The 21,598-nt window shown below is 37.3% G+C and overlaps 1 protein-coding gene across 1 annotated transcript in view; it reads left to right on the top strand.

Moving 5' to 3' along the window:
- LOC145779024 (alpha-1,6-mannosylglycoprotein 6-beta-N-acetylglucosaminyltransferase A-like) overlaps positions 1–8,055 on the top strand; it is a 30,627-nt gene extending 22,572 nt beyond the window's left edge. Inside the window, exons 10-14 of the mRNA XM_082590606.1 lie at positions 1,407–1,464; positions 5,921–6,003; positions 6,212–6,334; positions 7,149–7,339; positions 7,695–8,055. Of these exons, the coding sequence (XP_082446732.1) occupies positions 1,407–1,464; positions 5,921–6,003; positions 6,212–6,334; positions 7,149–7,339; positions 7,695–7,818 (579 nt within the window). The 3' untranslated portion in view covers positions 7,819–8,055. The remainder of the gene's footprint in view (positions 1–1,406; positions 1,465–5,920; positions 6,004–6,211; positions 6,335–7,148; positions 7,340–7,694) is intronic.
- The last annotated feature ends 13,543 nt before the right edge of the window (positions 8,056–21,598 follow it).

The following is a 21,598-nucleotide window of genomic DNA, read 5'->3' as shown; positions in this document are numbered from 1 at the left end:
TATCTGGTTTTACTCGATCCCATTGATTTTTCAATGAGTTGACAAAGGTATATCTTGGTTTGTATCTCCAGATTTACAGTGTTTTTAGTGGCCGGTCGTTCAGTGCAGTCCATTATAGAGTGTAGCATCGTATAACTTGGTAAACGGAGACACAGCTAGACAAAGCGATGCGTTGGTTCGATTCTCGGTGTACGCTCTTTGAGCAACGCACTTCATGAACAGCCTTCCATTCACCGCACTTAGTTGATAGAACAATTTTCAAGCTAAAAGGCTTTATCAAGAAGCTTCGGAAGAGACTTTCTTGGTCTAAGGATAAAGATTTCGACAATCAATCAATATAATCAAGAAAATGAAATATCTTCTGACAATGCCAACAAAACATTTCGATCAAAATAATATTTATTGCTTTTGTTGTGACGTGACTCTGTGAAACCAGAAAAGACATAATTGTTGTGCTCGATTCATTTGAATTTTACATTCAACAGCTTTTCCGACACTTTAGCAGTCTAGTTTATGGCAAAAACTTGCTAAGTTTAACTTTGATCATTGTTTCTTTACATTTGCCTACTTGCAATGCACTCTTCCTAACTCCTAAGCTATTAGGCCTATATGTTATCTAACCAGGGATCTCTGAAGAACGGGATGACTTACTTGTTTTTGCCCCGGACACTAGTAGGGTAGAACTTCAAAACTCTGCAAACTTGTTAATGTTTTTTAATTAATGTTCTAAGAAGTCAAGATATAACGCTGATTCACTCCCATTTATTTTTTTGGTGTTTTGAGGGCAACTTAACCCACTTCGTCAGACCACATTTTTGAGATTATCACAAGTAGCTTATAATAAGTGGTAGCAAAGTGGGCTTCAAAAGGATATAATACGATTTGCAGAGATAGTGATTTAACAGTAGCCTAAATGCGTGAAAGGGAAAGTTTCTTTAAATACCAGTAGGCCCACTATACTAAAACTATAGACGATGTTGATTTGATAATGACATTTAACACACCCAACCATTTTGGTGCAATAGGCCACATTTCTTTAATAAAAATAGTAAGGAGGTGTGGATACTGGATAGCCTGAACATAGTAATGCTGGGACATTTCCGAAAAGCCACAAACAGTTATTGCAACTCTTCACTGTTTTGTATCTATTATAATAAAATTACACATCATGAAGATTCATGACTTGCTTGTAAAAAACAGACCACTACCGACCTCAAAGAATCACATTCATAATTCTCAAAATCGTGTGTGTTTTTTACCCTACTAGTGTCCACTAAAGCACCGAAAATTCTCAAGTGAGTCATCCCGTTTTTAAGAGATCCCTGATCTAACGCAGAAACATTTTAGATATGATTGCACCACAAGAGTTTTGGTTATTGATATTCCATTACTGTTTTCCAACGCAGAAAAAGCCTACAAACAGAAGACCAAGATCACAGCATTCTTACGGGGAAATGTTTATAGGTGGGATCGCTCTCTTCAATCATTTTAGAACACGTTTAAATTGTACAGAGTAGAGTTTTTGAGCGTTATCAGTAGCCTAACATTTTCGACAACCACCGGGTTCCACAATTAAACTTTCACATTCAAAACCAAATACTGGTTTTTAAATACTTCTGCCAAACAAAGTTTCCTTATTGAAACCCCCTTACGTCTAATAAAGTTGAAGCAATGTAAAATCCACTGTTACTAGCTTTGATCAAAAGCTCTGAATTGAGATCCGGCTTAAATATAAGACTACCGTATATCTGTGGTTATCGGTTTGGTGTACCATGGGTAAAACATTTGTAGCCTATGAGTTGTTCATGGCAAAGATGGCAAAACGAAAAGTTGAAACAACTAAAAATCAATATTAATTAGGTTTGTGTGAATGTAAATTTGATTCTGAGAGCAATTATTATCTAATCCACTGGTTTCCAACCGGAATGCCACGGCACCCTGGGTTGCCATTTACAATACTCTGGGGTGTTGCGAGCTATTTCTCATATTTATTTACTTTATCTATTTTCAAATGGTTAGCTAGGTTTACATCATTCAGAGAATTTTGGCGTGCACGGTCTTTCGTAGTCACAGATTCTCAGTGTGACACCCTGCTGTTGCTGTGGTTTTGTGATGTCACAGTCAGTGTCTGTAGTTGTACACTGTACAGGTTGTTCTGATTCGATTTCGATTGTACTTCAGTAGGTGAATGCTGTGCAAATTAAAGAAGCCGTTTTGTCTGCTAGGAGAAGATCAGTATAGGCTATACTAAGTTTCACACGAATGTTAATCGAAATACGTAGGCTACTTTCAAAACGTTGATTTCTGAAGGTGTTGTTATAATTGTCTTTCCCGAAGGCACAACAAGCGAACTTGCCTATTTTTTTCACGCTATATTAGAGCTGAAAGTCTAGCAGAGAAGCTTTTTCTTTTGTATGAGACAGGATTGTTCAGATTTCAGAGCAGGTGATGGAAAGCCAGGTGAGTGTAGCTTCGTCGAGTCTTGTAGCCCAGTGGTTCCCAACTCATGGGTCTGGGGTTTGTTCTTGGGTCGCTTGTTTTTCAGGCATATTGTATCTTGGGAGAAAAAAAATAACAATAAAAAAAATTTAAAACGTGAAGAGATCGATCACAAAACTGGAAAATATAAACACAAGTCATGAAGCGTTTCATGTCGAGACATCGGAAAGCTTTGTAGCATGATCGTAGTGCAAGAAGTTTTAACAATTTTCGCTTTTATTATTGTTATTATTATTATTAAATGTAAACCCAACAAAAATTTCAGTCTTAAACATGAATTAACTTGACATAGTTAAGGGATATAACTTATATTGTAACGTGCACTATATGTCACGAACGCTATGTCGGACAAACTATGACAAAGTTTTCCACAAGTTGGACCACGCATAGTCTGGTGTGGTAAAACGCATCAAAGACAAAGCCCCAAGTGCTGTATGGACTTATTGCTTTCTCCACAGAGAGGCCTTTGCTGCAAAAAAGCTGTCTCAAGAGCTGCATGAAGTGTTGAATGATGTGAAGTGTGTAAACTTCATCAAAACAAATCCATTAAATCGGCATTTGTTTTCGTGTTTTTGGATTCTGATTATTATTATCAAGCATTGCTGTTGCACACAGAAGTGCGATAGTGATGACGAGGTCGTGTCCTGAAGCGAGTTTGTAATTTGCGAGAGAAGATTGCTATCTTCCTGAGGCAACAGAACTGTGTGAGATTAGCCGAGAAGTTTTTGCAAGAAGATTTCAAGGCAAAAGTTGCTTACCTTGCTGATATATTGGACTCTCTGAATTCTCTAAATTTATATATGCAAGGCAACGGTTTTACGGTGATTGATCGCGCCGCAAAAGTTTCTGCTTAACACAAAAAACTCATATTCTTGAAAAGTTATGTCACCAGAGATGAGTAGGCTACGATATATTTCCTCAGTTAACGCAATATATCTGTGGCAATGAAGTTGATATTAAGCAAACGATAATTAATTAGACACCTGGAACAGTTTGCCAAAAAGTTTGTGCACTTCTATGGAGCATCTCTAACACTTAATAACCAAAATGATTGGATAATTGATCCATTTGTTGGAAAAGATCCGCTTCAACTTTCCATTCATGTTGCAGAACAGTTTATGGATATAACGACAGAAGTAGCAAACCGTATTTCTTCTGCGTCCTTCAAAGACAAATACCCCAAAGATTCTGCAAACATCCACTTTTGGGCTTCCATGTACAAAGTGTATCCCACAGTTTCACAATTAGGGATTCAAAAACAGATTCCATTTGCAACAACTTGGCTTTGTAAGATTGGATTTAGCGCCTTGTGTGTATTGAAAACTGAACAGCGAAACCGGCTGGAAGTTAAAGCCGACATGCGGCTATGCCTAAGCAAAATAACGCCTCGATTTCAAAAACTCACTGACAGCAAGCCAGCACAGCTATCTCATTAGTGATTTGATAAACATATTATTTTCGGAAAAAGTTACTGCTTTTGTTGTGCTGTTTGTTTGCAACACAATCTTGTATGACTTTTAAAATATTACGACAATTAATTGCTTGGGTCGCAAGATTTTACCGAACTGAATTTTTTTTTAAATGGGTCTCCTTAAAAACGAGTTGGGAACCACTGCTGTAGCCTACCATGCATTCTATTTGGTGCCTTGTACATGAGACATACAAGAACGACATGGCGAGCAGTTTGTTCCTCCGCCGCACTCGCAAGCCGATGAGGGAGCCAAACCTCACTTGTGCATTTCCCATTGGAATGGAAGCGGCCTACTCCTGTTTGAATTCTATTAAGCTTGACGCAAGTCGGCTGGGCAGGTCCAAGGTTTTTCTGTCCAGCGAGCCAGGCATATAATGGCTCCCTTTCGACAAAGCCCGGCAAGTTGCATGTTTGCAAGGATTGGTAAGTACTCCGTTGGAGTTGGGCGCAGGCATCCAGTCACAGTACGCAATGCGTCATTGATTGGCCGGTCGATGAGGCGGGTGTGATGGGCACTGCAGCACCAGGTAGGAATGCAGTGTTCAGAGGTGGAGTGAACCAAAGCCAGGGTTGCAGTGCGGAAGGTGTCAGCACCTACACCCCAAGTTGTGCCTATCAAACGTTTCAGCAAGGCGACGCAAGATGTCATCTTTTTGCGTAGTGACTGTAGATGGTGACGGCATGTGAGTGACTTTTCGAGTGTTACCCCAAGATATATAGGCTCTGAGCAAGATGGCAAAAAAACATTTAGCTGTTAGTTAGGCCTACCTTATTTTCATCGCCTAAAAAGAGTACACGTTTCGTTAGCAAGTAAATTTTACGCTTGAAGAAACTTTTACATGCGTTTAGGTCATTAAAGTATAGCCCTACGTAGCAAAAGTTATCAAAAAAAAACAAGAAAACAGATTGACTGAACGTTCAACTTATTTTTTCTCATTTCTAGTGCTTCCTGAAGACAACAAATGATTTTATATTTTTAAGAGTAAGCAAAAAGTGAAAAAATACCTAATTTTTGGACAGTTTCAGTCAGACAGCAATGATCGCAAAAATCTGCAAAATGTGACAAATCAGGCACGACCTCCAGGTCAAGTCTTAACTTTTTTCAACAAGAAATGGTCACTGGTCAGCCTTAACGAAATTGTTAAATTATTTGCAAGAAATATGACTAAAACATTAGGCTGCACATAACCATTAAGATGCTAAAAACGGCGTGAACTAAAAAGCTGTTCCTTTCCTTGCAAAGCTGTAATCCTATTCATGCCCCGATTTCTTTTGCTGTAGGTTAGGTGTTACTTTACACACATTGCACTTTTAAACATTCGTTTCGATTTGTTCAAGTACCAAACTGAGTTGGTAATCAACAACGTCTACAAGCGTTGTACGGTATCAATATAAAACGTACCGTATGTAACTTAGGTAAAAGAATAATTTTTTGTCAAAGTGTGAGCAATGAGCATGGCCTTTGAAATGTCATTTAATATCTTACAGTGAACCAGGCAATGAACGTTCAACAACGGCTCCATAAAATGTGCCAATTTCTTGTAGAATTTATAAATCAGCATGTTACATTGGAATACAAAATGTTTAGAAAACAAATAGCCTACAGGCCGTCGTTGAAACGTCATCAAGCAATATAATCACGTTGAAAATATAAGCATGAAAACCCAAATTGTCAAAAAAGAGGATATTTGAGCATTTTTTAGTGTTCTCGGAGGACAATTCATTTTTCTTGAAAAAGAGGACAGATCCTCTTAAAAGAGGACATATGGTAGCTCTACTGTTAGTACCAAAGATCGTTGGTCTGCCACGGGGTGCCACAAAATATTTTTCTTTTCTGAAGGGCGCCTTAAGCCTAAAAAGGTTAGGAAGCACTGACCTAATCTTTGGCTTGTTCTGTCTACGTTATTGTTCTATTTTGTTTTTACAATTTTTTTTTTTTTATCATTACAGGACCACCTCATGTGAGAACTATTGATATAGAAAATCTTGAAGAAGTGAAAACGACCGTTGAAGATATATTGAACAGTCCACCAGTATGTTTTGGCAAATAAAAACTTCTTTCAGCAGTTGTAATCGACTCTATGTTTAATCAGCGATGCTCATTTACGATATTTTTTTCACACTCTTTGGCTATCAATCCAACACTTCTCATAGTTTAATCGTTCTCAGACTTTTTAATCGATGCCAAATTAGTTTTTTTACGAGTAAGTTTTGGTGATAATATATCCACATTTTTTTCAGATTAGACCATATAAACCGTACGAGTTCACGTTTCAAGGAATGTTAGAAAGGATTGGGTTTCTTGTCGAAAAGCAAGAATTTTGTTATAGAAAAAAGAAATGGCCTCCCATTTCGTCGTTGAAGGTCGACTTATTGGTTTAAATAAAAATACGATATCCTATGTTGCAGATTTTGAGTTGAAAAAACATTTATGTCAAGAAGCTGTCAACAGCATATGGCTTCATTGTTGAAGTGACTTTTAACAACTAAATGCTCAGAGCCATAAAGTTAAAGTTTGTAAGAGACTTCACAGTGTAGATTCAAACGATCTGCTATAGCCTGATGCTGCGAGTTCTTTTTGGCAATATCAAATTACACTAGCTTTCGGAACACAGTTCCCTAGTCATGTGCTATGACGAATGGTGTTGAAGTCAGTGAGTGGTTCTTTAAAGTGGCTCTTTGGTTTAGCCTTGAGGTTGACTGTGTTCCGAAAGCTAGTGTAATTTGATATTGCCAAAAAGAACCCGCAGCATCAGGCTATAACAGATCGTTTGAATCTACACTGTGAAGTAAGCAACGATCATGCTGCTAAAAGCGAAACTCATTCAACTTTGTAAGAGACTTTGGTTGATAGCAGTGATGAAATTTAGTCACCACATGGTTGACCGAGGCTATGTTACTAGCGGGCAGATTTTGTTTATAGTTGGTGTGTTGTTAAACCCAAAATCAGTAGTGGATTGTTTCAGCTAGGCCACTATAGTTTCATCGAAGTAAAATATTGAACAAGACGAATGCAAATCACAAACTTGAGCTCAAAAGAACCAACTATTTAATATGAAGATCCAAACAGAAGTTGGCCTCAGAGCATTTTAAGCAAATCATTTCACTTTTGTTGGTTTGAAGTTGAAACGAAACATGGTGGATTGGCGGTGTCTCAATCTATAAACTTAATTTTCAGGTTTTAGTATCAGATGAAGAATCAGACTGCGTTGAGACATGTTTAAGTAAGGGACTAATATGTGAACCACATTTCTTTTCTGATATCAACAACCAAAGCATCTTTCAAAATCTTGGAATAAAGTGCAACAGCTATCAACAACCTGCTGGTGACTTGGAGGAGATAGATTACCCATCTTATCAATTTAACACGTAAGTGCTGAAATTTCAATGAAGAGACTAAAAAAAGGATGGATTTTGCTGCCAGGCGGGATAATTCTGCAGCTACTTACCTTACTAAACTTGAAGATTGAGCTTATAAATGCAATCAATATATAATTCGTTTCCGCTTGCATCAAAAGATTTTTTTTCTATTTACCCGGTTTTGCTTGAGCTTGGAAGCCTACTTAGGAAATATAAATAAAAAATGAGATGCTTTTATTTTGATCAGACTTTCAAATCAACTTAAGGGGATCTTTTTTACGTAAATAATGATCGACCAAACCAAGAGAACACTTATTTGATGGGTTCCATCAAACTCTATTAAAACTTTCTGCATGATTTTCAGATGCTACTTACAGAGTAACTCGAAGCTTTTCAGTTGTGCTGGTCGATACACGAACACTCGTCGCATTTGTCCGTGCAGGGATTATATCAAAGGCCAAGTAGCTTTGTGCAAAGATTGTTTATAATAGTAAAATTATTTCCTTTACTCAGAAGTTAGAGGTTGTTGCAAATCTGTTCATTTCGGTGGCTTTATTCGCATTTATAGACCATTTGAAGAAGTTGTTAAAAGCGTTTTGGAACCTCCCTTATGGTAATGCAAAGTGCTAGGTAAAGTGCATGCACGCAGAGACCTGTCAGCTTTGACAGTTCAATTTTCTAAGGGTAGGCTACGCTTTACCAGTGGTGTAGCCTGAATTTGTCAAAAGGGGTTAGTTTTCTTTTAATTGTTAACAGGTTCTTCATATGTTTCCAGTAGTAAAGCACCCTATATTGGGTAGTTTTTCTCTTTCGCGACCACGGACGTATACACACGTCTTGAGATTTTAACCATGATGACCAAGCACGTATCCATACGTGCAAGTTTAAAAGGTGTTTCAAGCAAAAAAAATGTAAATGATGGCAGATCCATCCATAGTCTTTACCTGTCCTTATTCATTCTGCTGTATCTCCTAAAGCAGTGGTTCCCAACTCATGGGTCGCGACCCAAAGTTGGGTCGCCTGATAATTATTTTGGGTCGCTTGTTTTTCAGGCATATTGTATCTTGGGCGAAAAAATAACAATAAAAAAAATCTAAAACTTGATGAGATCGATCACAAAACTGGAAAATATAAACACAAGTCATGAAGCGTTTCATGTCGAGACATTGGAGCATGATCGTAGTGCAAGAAGTTTTAACAATTTTTGCTTTTATTAGTGTTATTATTATTATTATTAAATGTAAACCCAACAAAAATGTCAGTCTCAAACATACATTAACTTGACAAAGTTACGGGATATAATATTGTAACGTGCACTATATGTCACGAACGCTATGTCGGACAAACTATGACAAAGTTTTCCACACGTTGGATCACGCATGGTGTGGTAAAACGCATCAAAGACAAAGCCCCAAGTGCTGTATGGACTTATTGCTTTCTCCACAGAGAGGCCTTTGCTGCAAAAAAGCTGTCTCAAGAGCTGCACGAAGTGTTGAATGATGTGAAGTGTGTAAACTTCATCAAAACAAGTCCACTAAATCGGCATTTGTTTTCGTCTTTGTGGATTCTGATTATTTTCACGCATTGCTGTTTGCACACAGAAGTGCGATAGTTGTCACGAGGTCGTGTCCTGAAGCGAGTTTGTAATTTGCGAAAGGAGATTGCTATCTTCCTGAGACAACAGAACTGTGTGAGATTAGCCGAGAAGTTTTTGCAAGAAGATTTCAAGGCAAAAGTTGCTTACCTTGCCGATATATTTGACTCTATAAATTTTCTAAATTTATCTATGCAAGGCAACGGTTTTACGGTGATTGATCGCGCCGCAAAAGTTTCTGCTTAACACAAAAAACTCATATTCTGGAAAAGTTATGTCACGAGAGATGAGTAGCCTACAATACATTTCCTCAGCTAACGCAATATATAATATCTGTGGCAATGAAGTTGATATTAAGCAAACGAAAATTAGACATCTGGAACAGTTTGCCAAAACGTTTGTGCACTACTATGGAGAATCTCTAACACTTAATAACCAAAATGATTGGATAATTGATCCATTTGTTGGAAAAGATCTGCCTCAACATTCCATCCATGTTGCAGAACAGTTTATGGACATAACGATAGAAATAGCAAACCGTATTTCTTTTGCGTCCTTCAAAGACAAATACCCCAAAGATCTCCAAACATCCACTTTTGGGCTTCCATGTACAAAGTAGGTATCCCACAGTTTCACAATTAGGGATTCAAAAACAGATTCCATTTGCAACAACTTGGCTTTGTAAGATTGGATTAGCGCCATGTGTGTATTGAAAACTGAACAACGAAACTGGCTGGAAGTTAAAGCCGACATGCGGCTATGCCTAAGCAAAATAACGCCTTGATTTCAAAAACTCACTGACAGCAAGCCATCACAGTTATCTCATTAGTGATTTGATAAACATATTTTCTGTAAAGGTTGGTGTACACCAAGGATCAGTTTTGTCACCTCTGATATTTGCTATTGTGGTTGACGTTGTAACTGAAGGAGTGAGGGAGGGCTTATTGAGTGAAATTTTGTATGCAGACGACCTGGTCTTGACAAGTAATAGTGTGGAGGGACTGGAGAGAAAGTTTGAGAAATGGAAAGAAGCATTTGAAACCAAGGGTATGAAGGTGATTCTTGAAAAAACAAAAGTGATGGTGAGTGGAGCAGAAGGAACAGTTGTTGAGAACAAAGTAGATCCCTGTGGAATATGTGGCAAGAGAGTGATGAAAAATTCAATGCAATGCAAGGAATGTGGAAAGTGGGTACATGCAAGATGTGCTAATGTCAAGAGAGCCGCAACAAGATTGGCGAAGTGTTTTGTTTGTGGGAAATGCAGTAAAGGAAGGAATGAAGTGGAAGGCCATGATGATGAGTTCTGCCATGGCATCGAAACAGTGACAGACTTCTGTTATCTGGGTGATCGGATAAATGGAAGTGGTGGATGTGAAGCAGCGGTGACAACAAGGGCAAGATTGGGCTGGGTAAAGTTCAGGGAATGTGGGGAAATGTTGCATGGCAGAAAATGTTCACTAAGGATGAAAGGAAAAGTATATCGGAGCTGTGTGCGGCCTGCAATGCTATATGGTAGCGAGACATGGGTATTGAGAGATAGTGAACTGGCAATCCTGAGAAGAACGGAAAGGTCAATGGTGAGAGCAATGTGTGGGGTGAAAACGAGAAGGGAAAGAAGGACTGAAGAATTGTTAGATATGCTAGAGAGTAGAGATGAGAGAGACCATAGACCAACTGGCAAGGGCAAATAGAGTAAGATGGTATGGACATGTGATAAGGAGGGAGGAAGGAAGTTTTCTTAGAAAAGCACTAGATCTAAAGGTGGATGGGAAGAGGAAACGCGGTCGTCCAAGAAGTACGTGGAAACAACAAGTGAAGGATGAATTTAAAAAAGTCGGACTGAAGGAGGAAGATGCAAGGGACAGGGTGAAATGGAGAAAAGGGATTAAAACAATTGCTGCGCGGAAACAATCGGCCACCCTCATTAGTGAGGAACAAACCGACGATGAATTATGATGATGATTATCTTCGGAAAAAGTTATTGCTTTTGTAGTGCTGTTTGTCAACACAATCTTGTATGGCTTTTAAAATATTACGACAATTTGCTTGGGTCGCAAGATTTTACCGAACTGAATTTTTTTTAAAAATGGGTCGCCTTAAAAACGAGTTGGGAACCACTGTCCTAAAGCATTGCGCGCAGAAACAAAGTAAAATTTTACTCATGTGCAGAATTGTTTTGGCATTCGATTAAGCTACATATATTTTCATATTATTGTATCATGCTTGGGTAGTAAAGATTATAATGAAGTATACTTTTCTGCCAATTTTTAATTTTTTTTAGAAATTAGAAAAAATACCATTTGGAAAGTTGCTAGTTGTACAATGAATGTTTCAAATCTTATTGCAAAACTTTTGATCTTCGGGTAGCTGAAGATGTATGCTTTCATTTGATGTCAAGATTGTGCGTCTACGTCGATCACATGAGATATTATTACGTCGTAAATACAACAGGTTTTTGTGAAAAATGTCTGGTTATTTAGATTAAAATGTCGTGACCTCGGTGGTTGCGAAAAAGTTAAGTAATCTGCATTTGAACTGTCAACATTTTGAACTTTGAACCTCTTTCTAAATCTTCATTTGAAGACTTGAGTTGTAGAGCTACGCAAATGACATTGTGTGCAAATTGGGTTATCACTAGGGCCATTTTTATTTTGACCTAAAAAAACTTTTTTTGACTTTATTTCTATCAAATTTTGACTTTATTTTGACCTAACAAAAATTCTTATTTCTAGAAGGCACAGTTCTTCCTTGAATTGTTACCAGTTACCCAAACATGATAATTTGTCGATTTCAGACCCAAACGTAATATTTTGTTGAAAAATCAAGGTGCTTTATGGACAAATATAATCTCGACAAATCTGGCTAACTTTTGCTGAAGACGATTTAGCTTGCTTACTGCTTAGGCATTTTTGTACTACAGATTGTCAGTAGGCTATTCCTAAAATCCAAACGGCTGATCTTCGAAAAGACCGCGTTTGTGAATAGGAAGTGTTTTATAAAAATTATTTAAATACGTAACAATGAATAAGCAAGGGACAATTTGGGATAAAAGTTACTGCTGATCTAAGTGGGCATTGTGGCATATTTCCTGCCAGTGGCGACCCGTGCCATGAGGCTGCAGCCCCACCTGAAGGAAAGAGAAGAGAGAAAATATGTTTTCCTCTGTGTTTGTCCGACCCGGTTACTTTTTTCACTTAAGGATTGAGGATCGAAAATTGAAATATTAAAAGTTTCGTTTGGCTACACGGATTTTGGGCAAACTTCTCTGCAGCCCAAGATTCTGGATTTCAAGCGTTCTGATTGGATAAAAATTATCCTTGAAGCTCCACTTCTTTTGGTATGTTACAGCAATTTTTGAATCTGTTGGGGCTGCATGGAAAACAGTCCCATTTAACTGAATAACTTTTCAGGCTTTTTAAAGTTAAAATTCAAAGAAAATGAAGGGTTGTACAAGCAAACATCTATAGGACTGGCCCATGATACTAGAGAAGGATCCACAGAGGATACAAACTGATATGAATGAATCAACAAATGAACAAAAAATAACAGTTAACCTCTCAAGCACATGTAGCCCCACACGAAGTGAAATTTACATGCCTTTTGACTTTTTTTTATTTCTTTAAAAGTAATGTCTAAAAAGACATTATTGTCCAAAAAGAATGTCTAAAAAGACATTATTAAAAGCAACTACGGACAGTGGCGAGAGTTTCGATCTTCCGATCTCTTCAGCTTAGTAAAGTGAAAGTGGAAAGTTGTCTTGAAGTGTGTTGAGATGATGATTTGATAGTGATTGTTGTTAGACAATGAAAATGGATTTAATTTTTAATCATTTTAGACATTCTTTTTTGGACAATAATGTATTTTTAGACATTACTTTTAAAGAAATAAAAAAGAGTCAAAAGACATGTAAATTTCGCTTTGTGTGGAGCTACATGTAGCCTACTTGAGAGGTCAACTGTTATTTTTTTATTCACTTGTTGATTCATTCATATCAGTTTGTATCCTCCGTGGATCCTTTTCTAGTTTCATATGCCAATCCTATAGATGTTTGCTGGTACACCCCTTCATTTTCTTTGAATTTTAATACTTATATGTGCCACTAGTATCTAATTTCTTGTATTTTAGATTCATCTCAGATGATTGTTATGTCCTAGCTCAGCTGTAAATTCTTATCTTTTTTCTAGTTTTTATTTTAACAATTTCCAGTCATTTCTTAGCACAAATTCTCTCAAAAAAAATCACACTTTCTAATAGGCGGTAAAATTACGATTTTTCAAAAGTTTCTGGGTTGAGACCGATCCCTAGGGGAGACCCCCCACAAAGTCACTTGCCTTTGGCGAACTCAGCGTCGGGCTTCGCCCCCCCTCCCCCATTATTTATTGCAGCTCCACTGCTCACAACAACACCAGCCGCCACTGTTTCCTGCTTTTATTTGTCAATATGGTTTAATTGTGTCGCAGTTCTTGATTACAATGCTTCCACGAGGATTTTGACAAAAATTACTCTCAAGAAACGCAAAAAGTTTGTCAAACGTCATAATTTAACAAAGTTTGACTTTATTGAAAATTTTGACTTTATTGTCAATTTTGACTTTATTTTGACCTATAAACTTCTTAGAAACAGTCCCCTAGTAGCAGAAAACAACTTTATTCTTTGATTCGTGGATAAACTAGGTCCTTAAAAAGTTTTGACTTTATTGACTTTTGCCGGCCCTAGTTATCACCCATAATATGTTGCATGACGGTCAAGGCCTGTACCCGCGCAAGGTTTAATTAAAAAACGGCTTAATTTCGCTATAACACACGCTGGTGTTCGCCTAGAAATGAACGATTAAACAACGGTGGTAGCCTACAACTTTAACTAGCTTTATCTCAATAGTCGTATTTTGGACTTAAAGTAGTTCTTCAACTCAGATGTTCATTTGTGTTTTGTGCTATCTGTTATCGTAATTCCGTTACTCTCTCATGATACATGTTTTTGCATTGAACCAAATGAGCAATCATTGGAAACTGGAATGAAAGTCGATTGTAATGTCAAAGGTGATCTTTTTTTACTAGTTGGCTGATAGACTGAACTTACTTTTTATGTGCTTCAACGTAGTAAAATTTTCTATTTTCATACACAGCCTGTTTTCATTTCAAGTAGCCTTTAATTCATATTTATTTTTAAGCATAATCTACAATCAAAAATTGACTCTACCAATCTCGGTAACCGGGCCTGCTTCAGTGGGCCAATGCCTCTACAAGTATGCGAATAATCTTTCCGAAGCTTTCTCAGTAGCGGATAAAGATTCAAACCTACCAACCAACCAATTCCAGTCTTCCACGCCTTGCCTTCATTTGTTGTGTAACCATAGTTTCTTACACTTTATTTTGCTACCAACAACTTCCTCTGAACAGATTAGTTTTGCAGAGGATTTTTTAAAATTACAGTGTCCCTAAACTACTGTAGGCTACCTACCTGTTCTACTTAAAATAATAGGTGGACATCAGCCAACGCAATTCTAGAATGCAATATGAAACTAGATCAGTTGTTCTCAAATTGGGGTTTTGGGAGCAACTTTCTAAAAGTTAGGCCTACCATAAACAAATCCCCTATACCGAGATTCAACAATAGTTTGACCAATCGGAGCGGTGTTGATCAGTGGAGCGTGATATGTTGTTCTCCACAGTCAATGGAGCGTCAAAGGTCGATCAGCATAGCAACTGTCTTTTTGTCTTGTTTTTTTTTGTTTATTTTTTTACTCATATGTAAATTGTTAAAAAAAAATTTACTAGCCTATTTTTTTCTCTTTTTTCTAAATTTATAAAAAAATGATTGAGGTGTTGCGACCGTGCCATATTTTAAGCTGATTGTCCTGTTTTGGTATCATACACGTCAGTGGCGGCTTGTGCCATGGAGCTGCAGGGCGACAACCCCACCTGAAGGAAAGAGAAGAGGGAAAATATGTTTTCCTCTGTGTTTGTCCGACCCGGTTACTTTTTTCACTTAAGAATTGCGGATCGAAAATTGAAATATTAAAAGTTTCGTTTGGCTACACGGATTTTGGGCAAACTTCTCTGCAGCCCGAGATTCTGGATTTTAAGCGCTCTGATTGGCAATAAATTATCCTTGAAGTTTCACCTTTTTTGATATTTTCCAGCACACAGAACAGCAATTTTTGAATCTGTTAGGCCGGCATGGAAAACAGCCTCCCCCAACCAAATAACTTTACAGACTTTTTAAAGTTAGTTTTATTTCGCAGAGTAGCGATGAGCCATGAACGTAGAAGTGTTAGCTATATAGCTAGGGTATGCAACAGGTTATAGAAAGTGCTACTCCAGCCTAGGGCATCTCAAAATCACTTGAGCCTTGTATGCAAAGGCTAGGCTAGCCAGTAGCCAAGACTAAGCTGAAATACATCAACTTTTCAACAAAGTTTGAATGCATTTTTTCAAAATTTGGGGTAAACACATGCTCAGAACGCACCAAATTTATCGTAATTTTTCAATTTTTTTCTGGGGGGAGATCCCCAGACCCCCGGGGCAATCGTTCGTCTTCGGCGAACTCAGAGCTCAGACGCGCTTCGCCCTCCAGATTATTTATTGCAGCCCCACTGCTCACAAACTGCATCAGCCGCCACTGATGCACGTTATAAGAGAAAGAAACCTGTTATGATCTTTACTTCAGTCTACGTGTTCGTTGCAGTAAATATGTTGTCATAAAATATGATTTTGCAAAAATATTGATTTCTTGCAAACAGACGGATGTGACTTTGGGTATCAACCAAACTTTTGAATATTTTAACGTGTTTCTAAACACCTCTTTTGCGCTTTTTCATATTTTACGGGTTGCAAATGACATAAAAAAGTGCAAAAAGAATACAATGTGTACGTATTAGCTTACGTGCTAATGTTCAAGGAGGCTTGTGAATTTGGTATCAGCAACCACGCTGTGTCCAAAACAATTAATCTCATCAAAAGTAAACCAAGCCTTGATAAAAAACTTGCCAACGTCCCTCGAGAATAACCACTTTTCTGTATCTTTTTTATGCTCTTTAAATATGTACACTGTACAAACAAGCCGAATCAAAGGCTTTAATTAAGTCCTGTGGTTGGCATACCGAACCCACGTTTATCTTGCTTGCCTTGTGTAGCCTACGTGCAAGCATTGACAGAGCTACTGCAAATGCTCCAACACGAGAACATGAAAGAGAAGCCACGGCTTTGTGAGATTTTTATCAAAAAATGGCTCACCAACTTAATTAAAATTTATTTATCTTAGTTTTTACGAGTTGCTAAATTTGTCTTAAAACAGGAAAGATTTGCTTTGAGCATGCGACAACGTGAATGAAGGCTATGCTGTCGAGTGGTGAGAACGTCTGCACGACGTTCGAAAGGGCGTTGGTTCAACACCGCTCCAAAGAACGCGGCTGTTCCTTCGGCAAGACATTTAATACCAGACTGACTAGAAAACTATATGTCCCTCCCTTGCTTTCTGGTGTGTTGCATGCATGATCGCAATTAAAAGGTTAAACAACACTTTCTAAGAAGCTAAATGTTGTGCTGCATAATGATACAGATGAAATCTGTATGAAATTTTATATAACTTACGTATTAAACCATCATAAGAGCAGGAACTTGTCATTTTACCTCAAAGTAAAAACACTACTCAAAACTACTGTTATACAATATCACACAGACAAGTCACAAGTATAATTTGGTTTATTACAAAGATTTTCCTCAACAAGACTTAATAGAGTAAGCCAAAAGATATGTTGCAGCCAGGGGTGTATTCCTAGCATTTCATTTAGGGGGTTCTATTTCTACCATCCCTAGGTTCTATTAACACCTAGCTGTGTTGTTATGGACAAAGTATGCATGAGTAATGGTCGTCGTCGTCGTCGTATCCAGGTTTTCCCATCACATCACTGTAGACAAAAAAAAGCGAAAGAAAGCGAAATAAATCGAATGCTTTAGATTCACCAGCGTCCCCTCGTATAACCCAACTCCAGCTGAATAAAAAATACCAGTTAAAATTATTGTTGTTTTTTAATCTTACTAAAGAAAACCTGGAACCAAATAACACAACTCAACATCAGACACACAAATAAAAAGTTGAAGCTACAAAACTCAACAAATCAAGATAATTCTAAGACAAACGCACTACATCCAAAGAATGAGTGGTGGTTTATTCAAAACCGCAGGCCCTTTAGAAAGTTACAGGCCCCTAAAATATTTCCGGCCCGGGTCTAAAAGTATCCCCTGAACCCCCTGTCAACAGTACTGATCCTTAACACAGAATTTGTTTGGCTTAGCGACCGTCAAGGTGGTGGCAATACAGTTTTATTCAATATTAACTTCGTTTTATTTCATGTTCGCAATTAACAAACTCCGGTATGTAACCTGTGGGTATTAACAAATTCGACGCAAATGTAACAAACTCCATTGAAATATATAACTTAAACTTGACAAGCAAAGAAAATGTTGTTTTTGCTGTTTTGTCTGATGATATAATAGTACAAGTTAGTCCTTCCTGTTAGCTCAGTGGTTACACGCCCGGCTTAAGATCACGCAGCGCAAGTTCGACTCTCGGGGTGTGCGCTTGAGCAACGCATTTTCAGGACTGCTCTTCATTCAGCGGAACCTAGTGAATGGAATAATTCCCCGGCAACAACACTTCAACAATCGGAAAACTTCATTCTGCCAATCTCGGTAACCGGCGCTGTGTCAAGAGCCTCTATACAAGTATGCGAAACTATCAGGAATAACCAATCAAGGCTTTGTCAGTCCGAGAATAAAGATTCAAAACCAACCAACCAAGTCCAAGCAGTTTTTATTTAGCCAATCCATGAGTATGTTGTTACGTTGTTGCATTGGTGGCTGTGTGATACTAAATAAGAAAAAAAAGCTAAGATGACAAGTTAAAACGTAGGCTATAGATTATTAGACTTTGTAAAGACCTAATATTGGTGCAAGAAGCTTTTTTAGGAGTTTTGTGATTGTTTGTAAAACTGATTATGTCTTTGCGCCATCGTCACCAACCCATCAATACCAACGTTGGCATCTGACCACTTTACATTTTAGGACAGCATAGTGTAGTGGTGAGGGCCCTGGTAGGGCTCTCGAAAAGGCGTCGGTTCGATACCACTCAAGAACATGCAGCTGTGTCATTGGCAGGACATTCAAAGGCATGTTTGAAGATGGACACTTTGTTACCTTCCTGTTCACTTCATCTAAATTCTAAATCTTCAACCACCGGACGTAAGCTTGAATATGACAACGTTTTACTCTCCTCTGCTATCCTGTATTTTTATTTAAAAATCACCACAACACCTTATTTATTGTGTTTCTCGGCAGTCGAGCGCAGCAAGAATTAACAGCGATACACCCATGAGGCTTATCGGTATCGCACCATCAGTCAGGTAGTGCTGACGCCAGGAAGATCGCACCTTCCCAACCTTCTTTAATTTCATTGCGCCATTTTTATTACATGTGATTACAATGAAAGGAGGTCTGCGGTAGGCTACAGGAAATATGAATAAAACTTTTTTACTTTTATAGTTAATGAATGATTTATACACAACAAAAATGTTGATGAATTGCATTATTGCATGACGCAATATAAATGTTGTTTTATATCATAAAATTGACCCCAAAAAATAGTTAACTGAATTGATTTTCTCTTTCTATTCAGCCAATAAAACTCCAATAAAATTACGCTTAACATACTTCTTCAATAAAAGTTTTCATTTTTATAGAAGTGTTGAGAGCAGCGAATGACCCACAGGAGAAAAGAATCACCTCTAGGACAAATTATAACAGAGATAATGTTTTGATGTGGAGCATTTCTCTTTTACAGATTTGTTTAAAAATGGTGCTGTCGTCAGCTCTTACGTCATAAATACGTCACCGATCTGTCACAAGTCACCAGAGTCAGACAACGTTAATCAATAACTTTATTGAAATTGCTACAACCAAGAAAAGCAAGTGAAAGTACTTCTAAAGTGAACATTACCAACAGTAAGCAAAAATTATTAATTGTTAACAGAAGATACCCAGCTGTTATTTTACAAAATCTTAAAAGAGCAAACAATTTCTCAAATTTTAATATTGTTGGTACAGTAGATCAAGTATCAAATTTTTTTTGGGTAAATATGTTTGTTGCAGAGTGGTGTAACATCTGTTCTTCCTGAGATCTGATATTATTTTGTCCAAATCCATTTCAGGAGCAGTGTTCGCAAGTTAAGCACAGAAAATTTCCGAAACTTTGACATTATTGTACAGTATTGAGATTTTTCGATAATTCCATATTAGCTGAAAGCATTCGAATGTTTCGTCTGTTGAATTTATTTTGTATAAATCCCGGGCACCTAACTGTTTTTATTTTTATAATTTTAGAACTTAAGAAAAAGTTTGGAAACGGTGTTTTCTGTAATGACTAATGATACACTCTAGTAATAACTCAATTTGAAGATAATTGGCATTGTCACCTGTATAGTGGTTAACAGTGGAAAAGCAATTAAAATTGAGTTTGTGGTCTGTGTTGAAGAGCTACCCTTCCAGTTTTAAATTGAGTTTAAACCTGTAGGCCTATGGTCTGATGGTTACAGCATCTTCCGTGTAAAAAAATTCTTTAGCAAATAGATTGATTTTCGTCAGAACAGCCCCAACAGGCTATCGCTCAATGCTTGTCATAGCTTTGAAAGACTTTTATCTTTTTCTCAAAAACACTCTTCTGAGAAGTATATTCAGCTCTTCAGTTACTAAAAAGGTAAGAATAGAGCTTCACAATGAAAGTTCAACGTAGTTTGAACCTGCCTACGTTTTTGATAAGTTACCACGTTTATAGCTTGGACATCATGAATGCTTTACTAAGACTTTATTTGATCTATTTGCTTGTTTTGCTTTAAATAGTAACAATAAAAGTATTTGGCTATAGAGGCTGTGTAAAGTTCTTCATGAATATGAATGCCGTATACCCATTCTAGAAAAAAACAAAACAAAAAAAAGTTTCACCAAGGGACGGTATTTTTGGTATGTTGGTTATAGATTTGAATATTTATCCTCGGAGTGACAAAGTCTTTGATAGGTTATTCCTAGTAGTTTTGCATACTTGTAGAGGCTTTTGACACAGTTTCCGAGATAGGCAGAGTGAAGATTTCCGATTGTTGAAATGTTGTTTCCGGGGAATTATTCCATCCATTAGGTGCCGCTGAATGGAGAGCAGTCTTGAAATGCGTTGCTCAAGCGCACATCCGGAGAGCCGAACCAGCTCCACATGATCTTGACTCTCAACCACCGAGCTAACGGGGCTTCACGCAAAGAATTTAATCACAATAAAGGAATAGTTTTTTCCTAACTAGAGAGTTACCATTAACTTAACATTCATGACTTAAAATTGTTTATAAGCTATTTCAAAATGTACAGTAAAAAGCTTTTTATATTTTTGTTTCGTTTAGATCAGGGATGTCCAACCTGCGGCCCGCGGGCCGCACTGCGGCCCACCTGAAATTTTTGTGCGGCCCGCTAGTCATTTTCACTCCAATAATATTTTGAACTTCATGGAGAAAAAGTGAACTTTATAGAAAATGAAGAATGGTTGAATGATTTTTCTTTCTTAGTTGACCTCACAGATGTGCTAGCTGAGCTCAATTTGCATTTACAAGAGAAAGGTCAGTTGTGTAGTTCAATGTTCGAGTGAATAAGTAGCTTTACCAGGAAATTAAAACTTTTCATAGCACAATTGGAAGCTGGCGAAGTTGTACATTTTCGTAGTCTATCTGAAAGAGCTCAAGACAGGTCTGTAAACTGGGAAAAGTATGCTAAGTTATGTGAAGATTTGGTTGAAGAATTTATAGTCAGATTTTCTGACTTCAAAAAGATTGAAATTGAATTAAAATTCTTCAGTGACCCATTTTCATTTCAGTGTGATAAAGCGCCAGCCGAATTCCAACTTGAACTGCGAAGTTGAAAAAGTTTAAAAACTTTCCATAGAGAACACACTCTTCCTTTACTTTATAAAAAATTACATTCATGTAATAAATTTATTAAATTAGTTAATTTGTCCAGAAAATTATTGTTTATGTGGGGCAGCACATATTGTTGCGAGCAGTTATTTTTATCCATGAAAAACATCAAAACTGCAGAAAGAACAGACTGACCGACAAACACTTAGCAAACATCCTAAGAATCAAGACAACGTCCTTCAATGTAAAATGTTGATAATCTCTTAGCTGGAAAACAATGTCAAAAATCTCATTGACTTTGTATTGTGGAAATAAATTTTTGTTTCTTTCTATGTGTGTGTTATTTGTTCCTATTTTCAAAGATGAAATTAATGGTTTTTAATATTGTACTTTTATGTGCCTATTTTTCTTGAAATTTAATAGGTCCTGCTGCCCATTGATTTATTTTGAGTGACAATGCGGCCCACTATAATAAAAGGTTGGATATTCCTGGTTTAGAATAATTCCAACTTATTGAAACATTTTAGTTTACAAGAAAACCAGTGTTAGAAAGTGTGACATATGTCTCCCACAATGCGTGACGTATGTTGTAATAAAAATAAATAAAGCAGAAATTAATTTATTTATTCCTATGATAGGCCAACTGGTTGCCTAAAAGCTGTAACAAGCATAGTTTTTGACAAACTGATCCATCTTTTATAGCGAATAAGGCAATGGTTTAGTTGAT

The sequence above is a fragment of the Aplidium turbinatum genome, chromosome 10 (assembly GCF_918807975.1).
Source record: "Aplidium turbinatum chromosome 10, kaAplTurb1.1, whole genome shotgun sequence".
NCBI classification, from domain to species: Eukaryota; Metazoa; Chordata; class Ascidiacea; order Aplousobranchia; family Polyclinidae; genus Aplidium; species Aplidium turbinatum.
The sequence above is the reverse complement of the archived record's forward strand: the minus strand, read 5'-3'. Positions and strand labels throughout refer to the sequence as shown.